At 46.2% G+C, this 17,081-nt stretch overlaps 1 protein-coding gene across 3 annotated transcripts in view; it reads right to left on the reverse strand.

Moving 5' to 3' along the window:
- IQGAP2 (IQ motif containing GTPase activating protein 2) overlaps nucleotides 1-12,459 on the reverse strand; it is a 362,038-nt gene extending 349,579 nt beyond the window's left edge. For 2 of the 3 annotated variants that reach the window (XM_053588316.1, XM_053588306.1), the window contains exon 1: nucleotides 12,119-12,459. In XM_053588316.1, coding sequence (XP_053444291.1) covers nucleotides 12,119-12,164 — 46 coding nt within the window. In that variant the 5' untranslated portion in view covers nucleotides 12,165-12,459. Of the gene's footprint in view, nucleotides 1-11,121; nucleotides 11,251-12,118 lie in introns of those variants that run through there. The other variant, XM_053588326.1, reaches the window with a different exon arrangement.
- Between the last annotated feature and the right edge of the window lie 4,622 nt (nucleotides 12,460-17,081).

Consider the following 17,081-nt stretch of genomic DNA (forward strand, 5'->3'; position numbering starts at 1 on the left):
ACCCCATACATGGCATCTAGCCTCATCCAATGAAGGTCATGAGTGGTTGAGCTCTTTACAGGCTCTTAAGAGTTCTCGCTTTGAGTCAGTAGAACATCCCCTACTTTTGTGTCAACAACCAGTTCACCATGGATACTGCTTCTTGACTCATGACCTCCTTTTATACATCATCATCCTACACGCTTTCCCTTCCAATTTTTAACTATAACACCTCAACAACTATAGAGTCCTAGACCTCCTGGTATTTCTCTCTCTCTTTCTCTGTCCCTCGATCTATGTGTGTACCACCATTAAATCCTTCCAATAATAACAGATCTATTTTTCAAACTCTAATTTTCATATGGCAGCATTTATAGCTAAAAAAAAAACTTTGTACCTTGAGCAGCAAAGGTAACTGTTACAGCTTTCTAACTTAATCTAACTATAAAAAGAAAAAAAAAATCAAATACTTTGTTACCTAGAAAGTATTACCAAAATACCTTTGTTACTGTTGACAAGTGGACCTATGGACCAGACACTGGGGATACAGCATTGACCAAAAGATACAGTCCCACCCTCCATGGAATTTACTGATGTTCTAATTTGTGCACATTTTTCTTAGAGTAATCAATGTAGAATATTTTTCAAAAATATCACAATTGCTTTTTCTGGAAAGGTAATATAGTAGATGGTAAAAACTATTTCAAACACTATTCCCACCCTTGCCCCCGTTCCTCTCCATGAAGGCAACTTCTAAAAAGATACTGGCATAACCTTCTACAAATAGTCACTTAAACACAGGTTAACGTGCTGGCTGTGTGATGGCTAGATCTAATTTGCCCTCCTTAACAAAAGTACTCATTTTTAGAGATTTAAACACTACCACATAGAAACACATTTCTTTCTGAGTTCACCCAATCAAATGCGAAAAGTTCTAACCACGTGCTCACATTGAAGATCCTCCAAACTGCTGGCCAATGCAAACCAGTAATAGCAAATATTATACGGTACAACTGAGAAGGAAAACTAATGACCATGCCCAGAATCAGTACCAAAGCAAGGCAAGGACTCACATGACCCTGGTTCTCATGGACAGAAAGCTGTATCTTTATACATTCTTGTTAAATTAATATTTTTCTCCTTTGGAAAATAAAATTCATTAGCAGGTAAGAGAATGAAAGTGAAAGCATGTTTGTATTAGTTCTGTAAGAACCATTTTTCAGACAAACTTTTTTTTTTTTTGCAGTTGTTTTTTTTCTTTTTTTTTTTGGCCAGGGCAGGTTTGAACCCACCAGCTCTGGTATATGGCACCCTACTCCTTGAGCCACAGGTACCACCCCAGACAAACTTTTGTTCTCCATGCACCAAGGGTCTGGGAGGCCTCCCTACTGAATCACCCACAGTTTGGGCATGGGTGAATGGGGAGAGGTCACATTCCATGAGGCTATGTGACAGACATCTTTCCAAGCCCCTCACTCCAACCCCGCAAAACCGGCTCAGTCAGCCAAGGCTGAGGCAGAGAACACCAAAGTGACATATTCAAGGCCAAGGTAGGAACCCAACAAGTCCAGCTGATTGCAATGGCCTCTTTTGGGTGGAGGTGAGTAATAGAGAGAGTGATAGGAAATTTTATATGAAACTCACTAGAAGAAAGAAAGAAAATGGTAGAAAGGGGAGGGAAGCAAAGTGAATACTATTAAAGTAGGCATGTGAGCAGCCCAGGTTCACTGTTAATGGCTTTGACTCTCCAGCTATCCTCTCAGGTGAGCAGCATGAGGCCCATGAACCTGCAGCTACACTGACTTTCTAGAAGCAGCAGTAAGGCCTGAGGGATATCAAGGGATGTTCTTTCACCTCTTCCTCACCTCTCTACTAAACTCCCACAAGACGGGGTTGACCACAGGCTGGCTCACCCTGGTAGCAAAGTCAAACTCTACAGTCTGGAGTAGGCATAAAGATCAAGACTGACTTAAGTAGTTTGTTCCTAGCTACTTAACATTAAGGACCCGCAGGCTTTCAAACCAGGAACAGCAGCAATGACCAACTTAAACTTGGAAGCCTAACTTCAGAGTGACAACCCCCAAGAACACCTGAAGAGGCAAAACATGAACACAGAAACCCAACCCCCTCTTCCTCCTCCCTTGGGAAACAGCAATAAATCAGTTTTTTTATAGTTGCATTGGTACACGACGATAGTCCCAGGGAGGCAGAGGCCAGGAGGATCACTCGGCCCAGGATTTTGAGGCCAGCCTGAGCAATATAGAGAACCCCGCCCACTCTAAAAAAATGTTAAAAATATTAATAGTACATACACAAAGATTTGATCCCCACCTGGATGGTTAGATTGAACTCTATTTGCATATAAATAACTGAAGAATTATTTTCCATTCTTTATTACTTTTTTTTTTTTTTGCATTTTTTTTGGCTGGGTCTGGGTTTGAACCCACCACCTCCGGCATATGGGACCAGAGCCCTACTCCTTTGAGCCACAGGCACCGCCCTTATTTTCCATTCTTAAGAGACAATAAGGCTGGGATTTTTAATCCACTTTCTGTTGAAGTGGAGGAAAGGGCAATGAGGTGGGGCACACACCAGGGGCAGTGCTGGATGGGGTGGTACTGCCAACACCATCCTTATCATTCGGGTGCTGACTCCACAGAGGCACATTCTGAGCATGTCTGTTTCTGTGTATTAAATTATTTAACCCTTTGAATACACATTTCCCCATCCTCATTCTACAAATGGGAAAACTCAGGCAGACCAATTAAAATAACTTGCCCGGGTTCCACAGGAATAAAAGCAAACCTTAGGTGTTAGATGTTTGCATGGCACTTGAAAACTATTAAGACTATCTTTAAATTTGACAGATAATGGCAATAAATTTCTCATTTAAACAAGTAGTATAGTATAGACAATATTAAGCAAAACCTGTAATATTGTAACAGCAAATATTTGTTGAGTGCCTTCTAGGTGCCAGAGTACCAGGCTACTGGCTAGATACTGAACCTCAGCATTACCTCAGTATTTGAAATATATTTTGCTTTAATCACATGCAAATCCAGACTATTCAGAGGTGACTATCGGAAATGCATTAACACTGCTTAAGGTTCAATTCACATTGCCAGTAAAGTATGAAAATTGAGATAAAATTTAAAAAAGGGTACATAAAATGTCTTCCTTCAGAGATTTAGTAGTAATGGAGAAAGGAGAACAATTAAGTCTTCTATTTTGGTGATTCCCAAGTTAAAAAAAAATCATAAGAATGTCCTATCATTTATTAATAGTACAATAAACAGATGTGGACTTTCCCCATAATGTGTGGATGACCTGGCTGCATTTATACCTATCAAATAGTGTGGAGTAGTTCTAAAAATTGTGAATGAATGCAAAACACTAAGCTGCCCTGGGGCGGCGCCTGTGGCTCAGTCGGTAAGGCGCCGGCCCCTTATACCGAGGGTGGCGGGTTCAAATCCGGCCCCGGCTGAACTGCAACCAAAAAAAAGCTGGGCGTTGCGGCGGGTGCCTGTAGTCCCAGCTACTCGGGAGGCTGAGGCAAGAGAATCGCTGAAGCCCAGGAGTTGGAGGTTGCTGTGAGCTGTGTGATGCCATGGCACTCTACTGAAGGCGATAAAGTGAGACTCTGTCTCTACAAAAAAAAACAAAACAAAACACTAAGCTGCCCTGGAGGGAAAAAAATCCTTACTGTCCGGTACCACCCCCCACAAAGGAGTAGAAGCCCAAATTGCCAGGCTTCAGGCCTCCCATCTACATGATAAAGGCTTCCCAATGGCTCCTAAAAGCATCACCTCCACCTAAAAATCCCTGGGAACCTACTCTCATTTAATCCCAAATCAATGAAGATTTTAGACTTTGCCTTAAGGCTAAGTCCACTGTGTGCTGCTATAATAGAATATCTGAGACCTGGCCATTTATAATGAACAGAAATCTCACAGTTCTGGAGGCTGGGAAGTCCAAAATCCAGGGGCCAGCAAAGGGCAAGGGTCTTCCTGCCACATCATAACATGGTGAAAGAGACAGAAAAGGGGACCAAAGTCATCCTTTTTATAAGGAACCCACTCTCACAATAAGAGCATTAAACATTAATCCATTCATGAGGGCAGACCCTGGTGGCCTCCTCACCGCTTATTAGGTCTCACCTGCCAACCTCGTTGCACTGGGGATTAGATTTCCAACACAGGAACTCTGGGGGACAAATTCAAACCACAGCACCTTCCAAACATTTGTCTTCCAGGAGAAAAGCAACCTTTTGAAGCCATACCACACTAAATTCTATAAAATAAACATAAACCTGTATAGAATGTGGTATGCATGTGTGCTCAAATCAAACACACAAAGGGATATTGTAAATAAAGCATTCCATAATATGCCCATGTGTTTTCACTTACTTGACAAAAACCTGCAAGCACTATGGAGAAAGTGTACATTAGAGATGTCTTTTTACCCTTCTTATGTACCAGAATCAGCTGGAAGGCTTGTTAAAATTCAGATTTCTGGGCCCACCTCAGAGTTTCTGACTGAGTAGGTCTGGGTGGGGCCTGGGCATCTATCTGCCTTTCCCCACCTGCTATCAGGAGATGCTGCAGGAAGTGCTACTGGAAAACCACTGTACTGATGGGAGAAGCAGCTATCAGCTCCTTTTAGGCACCTTGGCAAGAAGGTTCATATGTAACACATGATTACAGAATTAAAGAAGAGTCCAGTTTGAACTTAGTAAAATCTTATGTTCTTCTTGCAATACTGAGTCTAGCTACCTATCTTTAGGCAACTGCTAGTCAACTAGAAACATGGTCTTCTAAGTCATTCTTCAACCAAACTGGGGTGCTGGAAAACACTAAAATCTCCAGGGCCAGGCATGGTCGCTCACACTTGTGATCCCAGCACTCAGGGTGGCCGAGGTAGGTGGATTGCTTGAGCTCAGGAGTTCAAGACCATCCTGAGCCAGAGTGGGACCCTGACTCTAAAAGCAGCCAGGCATTGTGGCAGGCACCTGTAGTCCCAGCTACGTGGGAAGCTGAGGCAAGAGAATTGCTAGAGCCAAAGAGTTTGAGGTTGCTGTGAGCTGTGATGTCACAGCACTCTACTGAGGGCGACAAAGTGAGTCTCTGTTTCAAAAAATCAATTTCCAGTGGAATCTGAGAGGCAAAAATTGCCACAAATCATGGAGAAAATGAGGGGAAAACATGAGAGAAACCCTACTCCCCGCCCCCAGATACACCACAGGTAATGGAGAGAATGAGGGAAAAGAGGAGAGAGACCCTACTGCCTACTTTAGTTGTCAGGATGCCCACCCCGCTGCTACCTTTTCTCTCACCTGTTCTTGGAGAATTTGCCTTTCCTGAGCAAAACTACCCAGCAAAGCTGCCCATCCAAAAGATATCCCCAAACCCAGAAGCAGGGCGGGGGAGGACAGGGGGCACCAAAAGCACACATCCCCGAACCTCACCTCCATCCCCCACTTTTCTCACCTCTCTGGACCACACCCCATGAACGTCTATTGAAGTTCTTAGGTTCTTTAGAAAATACTTCAGGGAAGGGTTGGATCAAGTAACTCTCCTCAAAACAACTCATACTGCCCTTCCTTGCCTAGATAAATAAAAGATAAGCATTAACCCCACCAAATGGCCTAAACCAGAAATACATTCAAATGCCTTTCAGTTTTTCCTCTGACCTTCCTCACGGTCATGTTCAAATTCACAAGCTTCACGAAGCCTTCCCATTGCCCCAATCCAAATTCATTGCTCCTCCATCTTTACTTCTAAAGAACCTGAAGGCATGCTCCAAGAACAGGCATTATTCCTGACCTCCTAGATTCTATTGTAAACTGTAACTAACTCAGTCCTGCTCGCTCATGCACACTGCTCTGTACACAAGAGGTGCTCACTTAATTGAAACAACATCAATTTGTTTAACATTATATGCCAGGAACCACACCAGCCACCTGTATAGGTATATCATTTCCACACACCTGACAAAGTATAACAGGAAACCGAAATCCCAGGGCTACTCAGGCAGGCAATGGAAGTCAGAATTCAAACTCATATCTATTCAATTCCAAAGCTTCTGCATTTTGTCAACACTATAATGCCTCACAAGGGAAAACAATAAAACAAAAAAGTGAAAAAGGATCAGTCCACTGGTAAGTCACTGTACTACACATTTTTGCCTGAATAGATTTCTCATCAATCTCAGAATCTACGGTATGGTTGGTGTATGTAATGAAGTGTTTTACAAATTATCCTATTTGGAGGCTGGGCACAGTGACTCACACTGTAATCCTTGCATTTGGGGGGTTAAAAGCTGGAGAATCTGTTGAGCTCAAGAGCTCAAGACTAGCCTGAGCAAGAATGAGATCCCACTTCTACCACAAATAGAAAAATTAGGCTCGGCGCCTGTGGCTCAAGCGGCTAAGGCTCCAACCACATACATCTGAGCTGGAGGGTTCGAATCCAGCCTGGGCCTGCCAAACAACAATGATGGCTGCAACCAAAAAATAGCAAGGCATTGTGGCAGGCGCCTGTAGTCCCAGCTACTTGGGAGGCAGAGACAAGAAACTCACTTGAGCCCAGGAGTTGGAGGTTGCTATGAGCTGTGATGCTATGGCACTCTACCCAGGGCGACAGCTTGAGGCTCTGTCTCAAAAAAAAAAAAAAAAAAAGAAAGAAAAATTCACCAGGGTCAGGCATGGTAGCTCATATCTGTAATCCTAGCACTGCGGGAGGCAGAAGTGGATGGATCTTCTGAGACCACCCTGAGCAAGAGCAAGACCCCTTCTCTACCACACACACACACACACAAATGAGCCAGGTGTTATTGTGGGCACCTATAGTCCCAACTACTCAGGGAGCTGAGGCAGAACTGCTTGAACCCAAGAGTTTGAGATTGCTGTGAGCTACGATGATGCCATGGCACTCTAGCCTGGGGAACAGAGTGAGATTCAACAACAGAAAGAAAGAGAGAGAGAAATTAGCTGGGTATTATGACACTTTTCTACAGTCTCAACTACTGAGGCAGGAGGATTGCTGTGAAGAATTTGAGGTTACTGTGAGCTATGGTGACACACCATGGCACTCTAGCCTGGGCAACAGAATGAGACTCTGTATCAAACAAACAAACAAACAAACAAAATATATATATATATAAATTATATATATATATATAATCCTATTTGGAATCACTGGCACATTCCACTATATTATAATGGAAAAGCCTTTCTTTTCACTTCAGTGCCTCACAGTGAGAGATGGTATGTCTCTATGTATACATAAAATCCTTTGATGATGTCTGGATGTAGTCTATAAAAAGCCCATGTATTTACATTTTTTCAAGGGGAAAAATACAGCAGCAGAATCAGCTTTAAAGAATATCATGCATCTATTTTTAAAAGAGCAAGCTATCCATATGGCTTTAGGTTTCTGCATTTTACTGTTTTGTTTGTTTGTTTTTTGAGACAGTCTCATTCTGTCACCCTGGATAGAGTCCTATGGTGTCAGCCTAGCTCACAGTAACCTCAAAATTCTGGGCTCAAGTGATCTTCCTACCTCATCTCCCAACTAACTGGGCCTACAGGTACCTGCCACAATGCTCAGCTAATTTTTCTAGTTTTAGCAGAGATGGGGAATCTCTCTCTTGCTCAGGTTGGTCTTGAACTCCTGGCCTCAAGGAATCCTCCCACCTTGGCCTTCCAGAATGCTAGAATTACAGGTGTGAATCATGACAAACAGCTGAAAATGATAAAAAGCAGGGATGAACCCTCTGGGATACATGGAGAGGCAAACTGGTGATAGTGGACGAGGAGTGGATCTGGGGCCTGGCAGTACTGCTTCCTAGTTTCCCCTGCCACCAGCTAGCTGTGTGGCCTTCAGACAGCATCATGAGTTTCACCTTCTTTGTGAAATGGGGAAACCACTGGCCTTCTCAAAGGTAATAATAAGCAGATGATAACAATAATGCAGGAAAAGCACTCAGCACTCGGTGAGGTCCCAAACTCTGAATCCACAGCCCATGGTGAGGTGTCTGTCCTGCAGCACTTACCTGACCCTACCAAATCCGAAGTTGAATGGCCTTTCTTTCTCTTTTGGTTACCATGAAAACGTGGTAAGCATTAGATTTGTTTGTACACTGGCCTATTAAATAAAAGCAACTGCTGGCGGCGCCTGTGGCTCAGTGAGTAGGGCGCTGGCCCCATATGCCGAGGGTGGCGGGTTCAAACCCAGCCCCGGCCAAACTGCAACAAAAAAATAGCCGGGCGTTGTGGCAGGTGCCTGTAGTCCCAGCTGCTCGGGAGGCTGAGGCAAGAGAATCGCGTAAGCCCAAGAGCTGGAGGTTGCTGTGAGCCGTGTGACGCCACGGCACTCTACCCGAGGGCGGTACAGTGAGACTCTGTCTCTACAAAAAAAAAATAAATAAAAGGAACTGCTAAAAGGAGTGGGAGGGTCTGGGCAATAGAAAAATCACTGGTTCCCTAGAAAAAAAGGGGTTAGCTAACACCCCAAATAACATTAAAGTCTAAAACAAACTCAATATTACGAGCTTAAACTCTCCCAAACAAGTCATTTTGGCTAACGACATGTGTAATTAAAGTTAAAAGCATACTAAAATAACACTTTAGCTGTTGACCTTAAAGGTCCTTTAGAGAAACTCAGCCAAAACCCTGGCGCACGAGGAATAGCTTGACTTTTTGTCTGCTGAAGGCCAGCACTTCACAGAGCCTTCTGCAGTTCAGGTGAAAGCAGTGAGAGATTGTTGGAACTATGCTAAACACAAACATATTCAATCCTGTTTTAACACAACTGTCTTTAACTCATTCAGAACTTAAGTTTCTCTGTCTTAGGACGGTCACTGTAAAGGGATAAGGGTTTAGCTGCAAAGACCACCCCCAGTTACTAGATGATTTAGATACCCCACCATTCAGAAGAGAGCATCACTCAAAAAGCTCAGAGCATCAGCTAGAATCTTCTTCCCCCAACACACATCCCCACTGGATTTATGCTGCACTTTTAAAAAGAAGTGAACAGAAAAACATTAATCGCTATTACTTTTATAATTATCTCTGGATCTTGCAGAAGGTAGAAAATCCTAGTTCTTGTCATGCACAACCATTGGTAACAATCATCAGGGACTCACAGCAGGGACATAAATGCTGGATTATCAGTGGTGAATGAACTCATCTGTTTGGGTGCAAACTGCTCTCACTGGTCTTTTTAACTCAAGTAGCCCGAACAAAACTTAACAGATCATGGTGGCAAAGTGTTTTCAGAATTAATATGGCAAATGCATCAGTTGGTTACAACAGCACAAGTTATTTGCAAATCAATAAAAGATGTCATTTAAATGTGGTTTTGAGCATAAGAAGATAATCTGTATATACTGTGCCTACATTAATACAGCAGCCACTGACTTTTCTTCCGCTTCTTCCCTCCAGAACTGATTACTGAGCCGGTATTTCAGCTTCTTTCTGCATTAATTTACAAAAAATAATGTCACAGAGTGCAGGAAGACCTGACCAACATAGCCAGAATTAAACAGTTTATCTCATTCAGTGCTCCTGTGTGCAAACCAGGACGACTCCAGCAATCTCATGCCTGTCAGAAATCTGAGAAGGGTCATAGCCTTCATGGAGAACTCATTGAGAAATCCCTCAAGTACAACTTATTATGTGGCATTTTACAGACAGCCTGGCAGAGAGGGGAAATACTGTAAAAGCCCAGAGCTGAGTTGTTTGCTACTTTGTATAAGAATTACCAAATTAATTGCAGGTAGGGGTAGGGGAGCCCAGACAGAAACAAGTGTAACAGCTTAATTCAAACTACTAAGAAGTTGTTTTTAAAGCATCAAAGTATCAAACATCTTAGAACATTCACACAATAGAGCAATGTATTGGTATTTTATTTTTAAATGTTGAGGATAAATAGATTGACATAGATTTAGGTTTTACTAAACCAGTACGTACAAAACCAATACACAAGAGAAACACAGCCCTGGAATAAAACAGAGCAAGGACAATTCCATGCTACCCTTCCCTAGATTCCCTGTGAAGAACTCACAGTACTATTTTCAGTCTCATTTTGATAGACCTACAAAGCCAGCACCCACCAGAAATTAATACTAATGCACTAAATCATCCTTTTGCACAAATAGGCAACGTCAGGTAGTGGCTATTAACACGAAGTTATATCCTTGTATATTCTGCTGACTAGATAATCAACACCAGATCGCTCAAGTCCTGCGGGCTCCAACCGGATCCCCAGGAGCCCAGCGCCGCATCCTCTCCCTCGGCAATGCACCGTGAACATACACCGCTCCTGAACCTGGTATCAAAATTGTAAAACTGTTCATTTTAGCAACATCACAGACTACCATATTATATTAAAGCCTTAATATTTTAGGGTGATTTATTATGTTAAGTAATCAATGAACACCAGCACTTGACGAGCTGAGGGAAGGTAAGTGGGAGTGATTCCAACAAGATGGCACACCCCCCCCACACACACACCAGACCAGTGAGGAAAGCTGGATGAAGGCTCATTTCCGAAGATGGTGGGCCCATGGAGTGGGCTTCAGACCCGTACCTCAACCCCCTTGACTGCTTCTTCTGTGCACTAAAACCACAGATAAAGTCAATCAAAATCAGGCAACATCACAAATGCACCTGCGGGGACTGACGCTCATGCTGCACTAAATGCACCAAACTCACGGAAATTTTGTACTATGGTATGGCTAATGAGGGTTAACCTCGATCATGTGATAGCAACAAACGGTTTTTTAATAGATTCACCTAGTTTCCAGAGGTAGTGGTCATCTCATCATGTAACACAGCGTAGCTACCACAGTTGCAAGCTTGTCACATTAAGGTACTTCCACCAATCTGCGGCTGACAGTGCAACACTGGATGAGCCCAGGGGCATCCTCCAGCCCAAGGAGTTTAGGCCGTCTGTGTGGTTTACCACACTGCAGACTAGTTAAGGCTGCAAAACTGGGTCCCAGTCAACTGCTGAACGCATTTCCTTAGAGAACAGAAGTTGTACTCTCAGGCCTCCTCCTCAATGCATGACACCAAAAGGGTCACATGGGAAAACTAACTTCCATCTCTGATGTTTCTCTGTGGCAGGGAAAAGAATTTACAACAAGTTAACCCCTTCTCTCTCTGGCTCTTGAAAAATCCCTTCTGCAGGTAACGCCACCTTAATCCAAACCTGGCTCCTCTGCCACCAAGGCCAGCCTGGGCCAAAGATGACCCTGCAGTCCTTGGCCACAGGTTCACTGACAGGGCCAACCCTGGAGACAGAAAGCCAACCTTCTGTTTGTTTTAAAGGAAATACTTGCTGGCACATGTTTAGGACTCTGAACTCTGCACACCAAGGCACGTGGTTGGTGCTAATCTGGCTCCATCCACTCACGGTCGGCCAAAGCAACCTCTCTCCAAGGCCAGCTCCTGCCTGGATAATCGACACCAGATCGCTCAAGTCCTGCGGGCTCCAACCGGATCCCCAGGAGCCCAGCGCCGCATCCTCTCCCTCGGCAATCTTCCTGCACGCTGGGGGCGGAAAGGGGCTGGGGGCTTCAGCAGGAAGGGGATCACATCTGTGGGGCCAAAACTGGCTCTAGAATCTCTAGTGAAGTCCGAGGCAGCAGGACAGGAGAAGACGCCTGCCCGTCCAGTAAAGCCAACTTTGCCACTAGCACAATGCGCAGACCCACTGCTTGCGTGCCCACCTGTAGCCACAGCAAACTTTCTTGCCCTTCTGGGTAGGAGGAATTCGTTCCCTAACGCCACCCTCTGGCCGAGCCGGCAGCGGCCTGGAGCTCTGCGGGCTCCTCACCTGATGGCCCTAAAACCCCAACCAGGTCTGTCCCAGAGCGCAGCTCCCGCGCCCCGTAAAAGGGGTTTGCGGCGTAAAAGGTCTGAGTTGCTAGCTGGGATAAGAAACATGCAGAGAATAACAGCAGGACGCCGTTCACTGCCCTGGGCAACTCCGGCTCCCAACTTTGTCAGCCTCACAGTCGCTGCCCTCCTGGTCCCTCCGTGGCGCGCACCAGCTCCCCCGGCTTCTCCAACGCCGTCCTCCGGGGAGGAGGCTCCCCCAGACCGGCGGGAGCCCCGCGCGCCCGGCGCACTTACAGCCATAGCGGGGTCTCTGCAGCGACGGCAACTCCTCGTGGGGCATCCTGCGCTTCTCCGGGGGCCCGTCCGGGGCGCGCCCCCCACGGCTCCCCTCGCTGGCCAGCCTCGCGGGCTCCGCGCCCTGCCGGCGCGCTGCGAACCAGCCTCTCGCTTCCTCCCCCTGGCCGCTCCGAGACGGGCGCCCCTCTCCCTGGGCGCTCCCGCGCCAGCACCCGCCGCCGCCGCCGCGCGCTGACACCCGAGTGGAAGTGAACTCTCCTCCCTCGCCCGCTCGGCGGCCGCCGCCGCCTCCCCCCCGCAGGTTTCCTTTCTCTCCGGCCCGGCCCGGTTCCTCGGCGCGGTGTGAGCGGGCGCCGCGGCGCAGCGACCCCTACCGCCCGCCCGCCGCAGCGCCGCGGCCGCGGGGACCCGCCCCCGCTCGGCAGCCGAGGGAGGAAGGGGCTGACCGCGGCGCGGGGCCGGGACCCCTGCGGCCGGGCCCGCGCACAGAGGGCGGCCCGGGGGCTGAGGCCGCCCCTCCGACCCTTCACCTCGAGAGCGTTTAGAGGTGGACGTGCACCTACGCGGACAAGTGCAAGGAAAACCGCGGAAGACACTGCAGCTCTGGTCGCCGGGCGTAGCTCAGTTACCAAGGGACAAACAGCGCCGTTCTGGGCCTCTAGGAAGATTGCGCGTTTGTTTTTTTTTTTCTCTCAATTTTTTTTGCTTCAAAAGTTGCTTCTGTGACTATTTCGTCTACAAAATGTTGGGTTCCCCCTTCATGACAACATAAAACTTTTGTGCGTGCGTGAGCCGGAGGGACGCGTTAAACACAACCCAACCACTCCAAACGCAACTGCGAGTCAGCCTCAGAGCACCCCATGCCCATCCCCGCCCCCAAGTGCACAACTGTCGCCCAGGCCCAGCTGGGGTCGCACACCGCAAAACCCTTTTCCGGCCAAGCATTGAAGGAAATTAACCTTTATGTGGCTGCTTTAAAATTGAGTTTTTCGTGCGGTCGTCGGAAGCTGTTTTTCTCTGTTCCTCTGGAAGCATGTAGGACCCTCCTATATAACTGTACCGTCCCCTGCTTGACAAATGGCTGGAAAAACAAACTGAGGTAAGACTATAGAGATTATTCAGTTGAAGAAAAGGTGGCCTAGTGACACCGTTTTTTGTTATGCAAAGATACCCTGGGTGGCCAGCTGTTTTCCATTTCATATGGGCGACACAGTCCTCAAACTTTTTAAAACTCACATTCTTGGGTCCCACCCTCAGAATTTCAAATTCAGTGGGTCTGGGCTGGGGCTTGTTAATTTGCATTTCTAACCAGCTGCCAGGTGACGCTGATACTGCAGATCTGCGGACCCTGCTTAATCTAGTCTGCCCATGGATGGCCTGGAGGGTTTTAAATTGGACTCAGAAATCTCAAGTCAGATGGGATAGCAAGGGAATTTTTTTTTCCCTTTTTTTTTTGCGACGGAGTCTCACTTTATTGCCCAGGCTAGAGTGCAATGGTATCATCATAGCTCACAGCAACCTCAAACTCTTGTCCCAACTATCCTTCTGCCACCGCAGGAGTAGCCGGGACTACAGGCACTAATGTTTTCTATTTTTCGTATAAACAAGGGTCTCACTCTTGCTCAGACTGGTCAGGAACTCCCGAGCTCAAAAGATGCTCCTGCCTCAACCTCTCAGAGTGCTAGGATTACAGGTGGGGTGGACCATTCCCAGCTAATTGTTAAATTTTTTTTTTTTTTGGAGACAGCCTCAAGCTGTCGCCCTGGGTGGAGTGCTGTGGCATCATGGCTCACAGCAACCTCCAACTCTGGGGCTCAATCAATTCTCTTGCCTCCGCCTCCCAAGTAGCTGGGACTACAGGTGCCCGCCAGAACGCCCAGGTATTTTTTGGTTGCAGCTGTCATTGTTGTTTGGCAGGCCGGGCTGGATTCGAACCGCCAGCTCAGGTGTATGTGGCTGGCACCTTAGCCGCTTGAGCCACAGATGCTGAGCCAATTTTTTAAAATTTTTTATTTATTTTTGTTAGGCATTAAATTTATACCTGATTAGACTGGGATGAATGGGGTTTTCCTTCCTTAAAAAGCAGATGTCTCAGCTGGGCATGGATGTTCATGCCTGTCATCCCAGCTTTCTGGGTGAGGCCCAGGCGGGAGGATCACTTGAGCTCAGGAGTTCAAGTCACACTAGCAAGACCCTGTCTCTAAAAATAGCCCAGAGTTGTGACTGGGGCCTGTAGTCCCATCTACTCAGGATGCTGAGGCAAGAGGATCACTTGAGCCCAAGAGTTTGGGGTTGCTGGGAGCTATGACGCCATGGCACTCTATCCAGAGCAACAGAGTGAGACTCTATCTCAAAAAAATAAAATAAAAATAAATAAATAGGCTCAGCGCCTGTAGCTCAGTGTCTAGGGCGCCAGCCACATACACCAGAGCTGGTGGGTTCGAACCCAGCCCAGGCCTGCCAAACAACAATGACAACTATAACTAAAAAATAGCTGGGCATTGAGGCAGGCGCCTGTAGTCCCAGCTACTTGGGAGGCTGAAGCAAGAGAATTGCTTGAGCCCAAGAGTTTGAGGTTGCTGTGAGCTGTGATGCCACAGCACTGTGCAGGGGGCGACATAATGAGACTGTTTCAAAAAAAATATTGAAGGACGGGAGGGAGGGAGGAAGGAAGGAAGGAAGGGAAAGGAAGAAAGGAAGGAAAGAAAGAAAATCTAGCCACACATTGTGGTGGGCACCTGTAGTCCCAGCTACTCAGAGGCTGAGACAGGATCTCTTGAACCCAGGAGTGTGAGTTTGCTATGAGCTAGGCTGATGCTAGGGTACTCTAGCTTGGTAACAGAGTGAGACACTGTCTCAGAAAAAAAGGAAAAAAAAAAAAAACACAGGGGCAACCCCTGTGACTCAGTGAGGAGGGCACTGGCCCCATATATGGAGGGTGGCAGGTTCAAACCCAGCCCCAGCCAAACTGCAACAAAAAAATAGCTGGGCATTGTGGCGGGCACCTGAAGTCCCAGCTACTCAGGAGACTGAAGCAAAAGAATTGCCTAAGCCCAAGAGCTGGAGGTTGCTGTGAGCTATGATGCCACAGCACTCTACCAAGGGCGACAAAATGAAACTCTGTCTCTAAAAAAAAAAAACAGTGGATGCCTCTAATTATACGAGCAATTCGAGATGAAATGGCCACACTTTGAGGCATAGCAGCCTGTCAGTATCACCAAGAGGCAGCCATATGGAAGGGGATTTGCCCAAGGTTAAAGAGCTGCTGAATGAAATGTTATCTAAAGTTCATCCCGGGGCGGCGCCTGTGGCTCAGTGAGTAGGGCGCCGGCCCCATATGCCGAGAGTGGCGGGTTCAAAACCAGCCCCGGCCAAACTGCAACAAAAAAATAGCCGGGCATTGTGGTGGGCGCCTGTAGTCCCAGCTGCTCGGGAGGCTGAGGCAAGAGAATCGCATAAGCCCAAGAGTTAGAGGTTGCTGTGAGCTGTGTGACGCCACTACACTCTACCCGAGGGCTGTACAGTGAGACTCTGTCTCTATCAAAAATAAAAAAATAAAAAATAAAGTTCATTCCATCTGTATTCCATTCATGAACACCAACAGTTAAGTATGAGTGTATGAATTAGCGCTCAAACAAGTGGGGTAGGCTATATGTTTAGAAGTGGGAAGAGGGAAAAAATCATTGTAAACTAACATGGTCAAGGAAAGTGACTGGATTTGAAAGTGTGGCTTGAAGAATGGAAAGAGTTGTTTGGAGAACATCCAAGGGCAAGGAACAATGGAGTGGGGCATGAGGTTGACATGGGTCAGAGCTGTGAAGATGTCACCAGAGTATAGAGGGCTCTGGATGTCAGGCCAAGAAGATTATTATAGGGGCTTTGGAGAGCTATTGAAAGTTTTGAGCATGGGAGCTGCAGAATGCAATGGAGTCCGGAGAAGGTGTATCTAGGAGCAGGTTATAGGATAGGTTGGGGTGGGGCAACCTGGGATGCTGACACTTGGTGGAAGGGGATTGGACAGAGGTGGGAGAGAGAAGTAAGAAGAGCCTCAATAAGATGACATCAGTGACAGGCAGTGCCTGTGGCTCAAAGGAGTAGGGTACTGGCCCCATATTCCCGAGGTGGCGGGTTCAAACCCACCCCCAGCCAAAAAAAAAAAAAAAGAAAAAGATGACATCAGTAAGGGGTATTTTAACACAGACCAGTTGGTTCATCAGCATATATAGATATCACACATTCTGAGACTGAGCAAATATCTGTTCATAATAGAAAGAGAAGTTAGGCCATAAACAGGGGATCAGGAGCACAGTTCTGAGTTCTTGTTAGCTGGTCAGCTCTTTGAAGAATCTGGGAGGCTTCAAGGTTCTGTCATGGCTGTTTCTAGGGAGAACTTAACACTGAGGGGAAATTGGAAAGGCAAATGCTCTTGATATTTTGCAAGTGCTGTAATTAATCTTTGACATTTTGGTCTATACTCACTAGGTAACAGTACTATCTCACATCACTTCACCTCAGAATCTCATAACAGAGGGGCAGCACCTGTGGCTCAAAGGGGTAGGGCACTAACCCTATATGCTGGAGGTGGCAGGTTCAAACCCAGCCCCAGCCAAAAACTGCAAAAAAAAAACAGAATCTCATAACAGAAACTTGTCAGCAGAATGCTGGCTGTTTTCTCTTAGGGTTTGACATTGGAAAGTGATTCAGATAAAACCAAAGATGATGCATCAGCTTATTTTGCCATTCAATTGTGCTTGCAAGAATATTCTAAACAAAAACTTAAGCCATTTAGTGAATGTTTTTTGAGCAAAGCAAAAGAGAGTTTTTTTGGCCTTAATGTAAAACAAATGACAACATCTGAAAAGTACTAGACATGCTAAAACAACATTTTAAACAATATTGTTTTTATTGTTTAAAATAGCTGAGTGTTTTTAAAGCCCATCCATATTCTGACAAGTTGAAA

This window comes from Nycticebus coucang, chromosome 1 (genome assembly GCF_027406575.1).
Source record: "Nycticebus coucang isolate mNycCou1 chromosome 1, mNycCou1.pri, whole genome shotgun sequence".
In the NCBI taxonomy this organism is placed as follows: Eukaryota; Metazoa; Chordata; class Mammalia; order Primates; family Lorisidae; genus Nycticebus; species Nycticebus coucang.